The following is a 7426-nucleotide window of genomic DNA, read 5'->3' as shown; positions in this document are numbered from 1 at the left end:
CAAGGGGGCACTCCCTCCGTCTGGAGAAAAAAAGGTTCAACCTGCAGAGGCGACAAGTCTTCTTTACAGTGAGAACTGTGAATCTATGGAATAGCCTACCGCAGGAGCTGGTCGCAGCAGGGACAGGAGATGGCTTTAAAAAAGGGTTAGATAATTTCCTAGAACAAAAAAGTATTAGCTCCTATGTGTAGAAATTTTTCCTTCCCTTTTCCCATCCCTTGGTTGAACTTGATGGACATGTGTCTTTTTTCAGCCGTACTAACTATGTAACTATGTAACTATGTAACTAATCATAGCAGTCACAGCATTAGCCAATATAAATACACTACAGACCAGCGGGTGACCATGGACCGTTATATTAATCACATGCAGCTCAAAGTTTATTTTTTATAAAATGTGGAAAACCCTTTAAACAAAACACCTGGTAACTTGTATGTACAACACAATAGTGCTCCCCAGTATTCAGCGGTACGCATTGGCCCTGGTGGATTGGCGGATCACTCGGAAAATGTGGCTTATCCTGTTGAAATCTTTAAAATTGTTTTAATTTTAGAGGGGAGATGGCAGACATGACACTAAAATCATTTAAGTGTGGCCTTATTCTGGAAATAACCATGAACCAAAAATTAAGCAAATTTTATGACATTAACTTATGACACAAGGCAAGTGTATGGAAATATCATGAAAGCTCATATAATGCACAGACAAAACATGCACCAACTGTTTCCGGACAACAACTATGTCGATTTTCATTATCAGTTACGTAAATCTGGAGCATCGATACTAATAGAAAGGCAAGATGTCTTACCTCGAAACTCAATGCTGTTCTTATTAGTGCCACCAGGTGGCCCTATCTGCTACGTCAAGGTGACTTCTAGACTATATTGAAGGCAGTCAGCACAGACAGGATAGGGTTTAAGTGTAGGCTGTGTTCACATAATGTTTTCCATCTATATTCGGCATATGCACCAGGAAAGCTCTCGGAATATATCCTTAGGGCCCCATTGGCCCTAAGTATGGCAAAACAAAAATGGGGAAATATCCTTCAGTATGCCTTTTTTTTTGGTATCAATTTTATTACAAAAATACAGTTATAATATATACAATGCATAGAAAACAATTACAGCACAAAAGACATCAACGTGTCCAAAATCATGTCAGCCCAGCTAATTAGTTACCTAATAAGGGGGGAAAAAAAGTATGACTTATTTTAACTGTATGGAATAGTGGCTTTCAATGCAGGGGAATTCTACAAAAAAAAGTATACTGTGCGGTACAGTTTAAAAAATTAAAAAATGTGAGCCTATGTGTGACGCATGTAACTAAATGCCTAATAGAGGAGGTGTACGCCCAACAGACACTACAAACGCAGTGTGAACTCTGGCTAATTCTATTTCTGACTTTAAAGGGGTTCTCTACAATCCCTACTTGTTAGAAGGGTCCTTTGACAATAAGTTGATCATAAAGTATGCTGGGATCCCTAGAGATCAGCTGTAATATGTAGGGAAACCTGGCAGTAAGCGTAGAATTTCCCTGCAGCACCACCACAGCGGAAATTAAGCATTACACAGTGTCCACTAATATCAATGTGTCACGGTCTGTGGGTATGTGGACCCACTAGGCCGCACCGCCGTAGCGGGGAGGCAGCTGGCAAAGCAACAGAGCACCCAATCAATACAAAGTACCGCTCTAGGGTACCTGAATAGTCCAGACAGTGGCTGAGGCTTTAGCACGGATGGAGGTGGGTGCAGCAGGTTACGCCAGACGTAGCGGATAACACTGGACGTGGCAGATGACAGCAGGTGCAATAGGACACGACTCCAACACTAACAGGCTCAGGAACAAGAACACAGCATGGGACACAGGATACAGGTAACAGCGCATGGGTAAACAACAGGAACAGTATAACACTAAGGGACCAATTGTAAGACTGTCATGGGAATACTAACAACGCTCAGGCAATGAGCATAGGGGCAGGGCCCTTCTTATAGTCCAGGGAATCATGGGCTAGTTGATGATGATTCCCATGTGCATGCGCTGGCCCTTTAAGGCCGGGCACGAGTGTGTGCGCGCACCCTATGGGACACAGCGGAGTGCAAGGGAGCGCTGGTTTCTCCTGGGAAGGAGATGCGAGCCAGCGCTCACAGATCCATGGCTGCGGCAGCCGGGGGGTGAGTAAACCTAACGGTTCGCGGCCATGGACGCTACACAATGTGTTGTCTGCGTAAGGCAGGACAGGTCCTCCAGAGCGAAAGAAGCTTTTTGAAGCCACTCTTTACTCGGGCCAAGAGATGAGGATCCTGAACAAAAGACCCCCCTCTATTAACTCAGAGTTCCCTAATAGGATGTATAAAAATGGGTTTTCTACATTTTGTACTAATTAATTTCTTAATTTCCTATAATCTTTATAGTAGTCGGAGCTCCATTTTTTTTTTCAAGCTTTAAACTACTGCATTGACATAAAGTTAATCTCTTAAGGAGCAAGCCAATTTTGGCCGTAAGGACATGAACAATTGTTGAGTTTGCCGCTTTGCATTCATGGGGTCTTCATTTTTTGTAGTTTTTGGTTGTCGTATCTGTATGAGATCTTGTTTTTTGGGGACTGGTTTTACTTTATTTACGTGACATTTGTTACTTATACATTAGCATTTAACCTATATTATTTTTTTCTTTTGGTAAAAATGTTTAAATAAAAAGCTTGGTTTTTTTATGTTATTACTGATATTTATTTTTTAGTCCGAAAGAGAGCTTTATCCTTTCTTTTAAATATAATGTACTTCACTCTCTCTCTCTCTCTCTCTCTCATGCTTTATGGATCCCGGAAACAACCAAGGCACCATAAAAAATAAACTTTGAGCTGCATGTTTATATGGCTTCATGTAAGCAATTCAACACACCATAAATTTGGCTTACATCATACTCCATTTTTATTTTTATTTTTTATTTAAATGTGGGTGGAATGGACAAAAGAGCCCTTGTGCATTTAATAAATGTCCCTTATATTTCGTTTTTTGTTGTTTTTTTCCCCACTTCCAATCACACTTTACTTATCAGTGATAAGAAACTTCAAACAAGACATGAAAACCGCTATTACTATTTAAACTTTTTAACTAGAAGCCAAACTTATGTGTCTCTTGTGTTTCTCAACGTGATATTTCTTATCCCTTTGGCTTTTATTGACCTCAGGGGAACCCTCATTTGTCTATTTAATCCCCAGATTCTGTGACTAACCTGCTCCATCCATTTGAGAAGAATAACGCCAACGTTTTCCCTTCGTTCGCTCTACTTGTAGCTGTAGTTTGCTAGCTCTATTATCTATGTTTCACTTGAGGCAAGTTGACTCTCTTTGATACTACAATGAAACGCAGGGATGGATGCCGAGTCTATTTTACTACACATTACATACTTGCCTTCTAATCCTAGTACTTGTGTAATCTTTCGTGAGATTAAGACAAGTTCTCCTTTTTTTTTTTTAAAAAGTGTCTTTTATAGACTTTTTTTTATACTTCATTGTTGTCTTATATTTTTACATTATAAATACATCAAAGAAATGTGAGCAGGACGACAATATAAATGGATCATAGAAATGTAAGCACAACATCCTATTTCATTATTACCGGGTTCTCAGAGGAACCTTTGTGGCAATTTTTTGTTTTCCTCCTGGTTCTGCTGGTTTATTTGGTCAGTCTTGGAGGTAACGTGACCATCTTCCTTCTCGTTTGTCTAGATCATCATCTTCATACACCCATGTACTTTTTCTTGGCTAACTTGTCTATCTTGGACATTAGTTGTTCTACAATAACTCTCCATAAAATACTTATTTCTTTCATATCAGGTGTTAACACTGTTCCAGTTTTTGAATGCGTTGTGCAAATTTTTGCCTTTTTGTCATTGACTTGTGATGAACTTTTGCTTTTGACAGCTATGAGTTATGATCGCTATGTTGCTATCTGCAACCCTTTACATTATCATTCTGTAATGAATTTTAAACTTTGTGCCCTTTTGTCCTTTGTGTGTTGGGTTTGTGGTTTTCTTGAAGGCATACCGACTTTTTTGGGGCTCTTGAAATTAACGTGTTATGAGTCCAACAAGATAGATCATTTCTTCTGTGACATTGTGCCTGTCTTGAAGCTGTCATGTAGTGACAAATCTTTTCTCCAGCTCTATATTCTCACTGTAGGGGTTTCCATTTGTGGTTTTACCCCCTTTGCCCTTACATTCACCTCCTACATTTTTATAATTGCCGCCGTCTTGTCTATACGTTCCAGCGGTGGTAGACGTAAAGCCTTCTACACCTGTTCCTCCCACCTTACAGTTGTCGTCTGCCTCTATACATCTCTTGTCTTCCAGTATCTTAGGCCAACTTCATCCATTCATTTAGGCTCCAATAAATATTTCTCTTTGTTAAACGCAGCTGCTGTCCCTATCCTGAACCCAATGATCTACAGCTTAAAAAATAAAGACGTGAAAGCAGCTATAGGGAGAAGAACAAGGTTTGCTGTAGTGTTACCCAATGCATAAACCTATAATGGAAACCCTAAAACTATTAAAATGTCGACTTAACCTTCCACAGGTATGTGTGTCAGTGCATTGTCAGTAAACATAATGTTGCAAAGAAGAACAAGATTTTATAGTTTATATATTCATAAAGACCTACATAAAGCTAAAAAGGTTGCGCTTAGCATAAAGGATCTTTATTCCAGAAACGTCATTCATGTCAAACGCAATTATTTGAACTACAATACCAGACCAAAAAAAATGAGACATTTTCTCTAATCTTACTACTTAGCTTGAAATCTTGAGCTCGATGCTGTATTTCGAAATTCTGCTGGTTGCTACTGGAATCAGTCTACAATTTGTCGACAAACACCTAACATCTTATTTGAGCTCCTAGAATTTGCAGTGCTTTCTGCAAGACAGATTTTTCTTACAAAAGATTACTGTATGGTGCCTGACATACATTTTTTACTTCCCAGAATGCAATTCATAAGGTCATGCTGTATAGCAACAGAGACTAAATAGTGAATTGTGATCCAGTGGTGGACCATAGAGCAGGGACCTGTAGATCTTGATGTTAAGGCACTTTGATGGCTTCAACACAGAAGTGGGAAAAGTGCCTTCTTGTAGGTTTGTTTTTCAGTGTGTCTGTTCGCATCCTTTTCTAGTGGAAGGCCCATTGACAAACCATATAGGGTCTCAACCAGTTCTATTAATCTGTGAGGGTTTCACACAGTTCCGAAGGGCTCATATACACTCTTCTAAAGAGCAGGACAAAGAAGAGGATAAACATAGTCGTGTACAAAGAAGGCACAGAAAGAAAGTGCAATAAGTAACTGTGGTTAATATCCTTTATAGGCTATGTTCACACTGAGTTTTTTGCAGGCGGAATTTCTGCCTCAAAATTCCGTTTGGAAGTTTGAGGCAGATTTTCCCCTCCCTGCATGCCGATTTCCGCGGCGTTCTCCGCTGAGTTTTTCGCCCATGGCCATTGATAGCCGTGGGCATAAAACGCAGCGAAATACGCTTTCTTTGCCTCCCATTGAAGTCAGTGGGAGGTCAGAGGCGTAAACGTCCAAAGACGCCTCCACCTCCCATTGAAATCAATGGGAGGCATTTTCAATCCGTTTTTGACAAGTTTTTTGGCGTGGTTTCCACGTTCAAAAACTTGTCAAAAACTCAGTGTGAACATAGCCATATGGGGCACTAAATCATCTCCAGAAACAGCGTCATTCATGTCAACCACAAGCATGCAAACAAAACTGCGGTGGTGCCCTTTCTTCACCACGTGTGCCTGTGCCTGATCGCTTGGTAGATCATCTGACTCAGGTTCCACAAAAAGTAGATCCTATACTGACATTGTGGTTACTCCTGTACTATAGACACTGAACAAGTAGGAAAAGCTGAGATTCGAGCTGTAAACTATAATTCCACGGATCTTACATGGAGGCCACACAGATTTTTTTCTCTTGGATTCAAAACGAATTCATGAGAAACAAAATCATGAGATTCTCTATTACATGCCGTATTACCGAGGTATTCTTCCATGAAGGCACCATATGATGGCACACGTTGGCCTTTGATTGTGTAATATAGACCAATAGGTCTTCATGTGTACACACAGCAAATTTCCACATAAGTATTTCATGAATGAATGTTAACTATTTCCTTCCAGGTTTCCCATATTGTGATTGTTTTTTTTTTTTGTTTTTTTTTACCCGGAGTCTTTTTGGGCCTTTATTTTACCTTTTGGAACTCTGCATTCTGAAGGTGAATTTTTCTTTGTCTACCCAAATGTTTTTCTCTTTTTTTGTTGAACACGTGGCTTTATTTTTGTTCCAAATTGAGGCTGATATGTTTTTAATTTCTAAATTGTATGTAGGGAAACATGGGCAGTATTGAATTGCTTTAAGTTATACAATTTGTAATAATAACAGTTTGATACAATCTCGCTCCATCGAGTGTTCAAAATTACACTTAAGGGCCTGTTCACATCAGCGCCAGGCTTTTTTTGTTCTTGCTCTGTCCCAGGAGCAGAACAACTGAAAAGCGACAGCACCGGATCCGTCGAATGACGGACATAAACATAGCCCGACTGAACCCATTGACTTTTTTTTTACTGGGTCAAGTACAACGACCCACCTTCTCACCACCAACCAGATCCACAAGTTGCCTGAACGGCGCGCACATGACACAACATGCACAACTTATACAAACAGCACGTCATGTACACCCCACACACGCAGCATACACCAGACTGTACCTTCACAACACAGATAATCACATTTAGTATGTCACTCAGACTGCAGTCCACTGTTCACATGGTAGTTCTCTTCGTGCGCCATCACCTCCCATCTTCTGAGTAAGATCCGGCAGCAACCGCTACCTCTCTGACATGTCCTTCTCCAGCTGCAGCATCCTTCCAGACCCTTGTGATTTCTCATTTTATCAGGCTCCTTCTTAGGGAACTGCTCTATGTCTCCAGCCTAGATCTTGTCTCTCTTTCCGTACAGGGTCCTCTTCACACCATGTTGCTTGGCCACAGACTGGCCCAGGGTTGGACTGGCCCACCAGAGAACCACAGGATCCTCCGATGGGCCCAGGCTCTAACATTTGGAGAGGACTTTGGAGCCAATCACTTGCCACTAGGGTCTATTTCTCGTGAGTTGATTCACAAATTACATATTAGACCTTGCTGATAATATGTCCGGTGTGTATAATAATAACAACAAGGACTATGATGAAATAAAAAGTGGACATGTTCTAAATAGATAGAGGGTGGGCCCTCAAAATCATCTCCTCTGGTGGGCCCAACGAACCCCAATCCAATGCTGGACTGGCCACTTTTTGGAAGACAGCTGTATATATGTCGATAGCAACAGTAACATTAGTGACTACACTACTGTCAGACCTGTAAGAGTCCAGACAG

At 40.7% G+C, this 7426-nt stretch overlaps 1 protein-coding gene across 1 annotated transcript; it reads left to right on the top strand.

The window, feature by feature from the left end:
• The first annotated feature begins 3573 nt into the window (after positions 1-3573).
• Positions 3574-4521, top strand: LOC142660024 (olfactory receptor 6C1-like). The gene has a single exon (XM_075836674.1). It carries the CDS (start codon positions 3574-3576, stop codon positions 4519-4521), a length of 948 nt encoding a protein of 315 aa, XP_075692789.1.
• Positions 4522-7426: the final 2905 nt, after the last annotated feature.

This window comes from Rhinoderma darwinii, chromosome 8 (genome assembly GCF_050947455.1).
Source record: "Rhinoderma darwinii isolate aRhiDar2 chromosome 8, aRhiDar2.hap1, whole genome shotgun sequence".
NCBI classification, from domain to species: Eukaryota; Metazoa; Chordata; class Amphibia; order Anura; family Rhinodermatidae; genus Rhinoderma; species Rhinoderma darwinii.
This window is presented reverse-complemented; position numbering and strand designations above follow the sequence as displayed.

Excerpts from the sequence above, each read along its gene's own strand:
- LOC142660024 (XM_075836674.1), top strand. The coding sequence starts at position 3,574 with ATGGATCATAGAAATGTAAGCACAACATCCTATTTCATTATTACCGGG.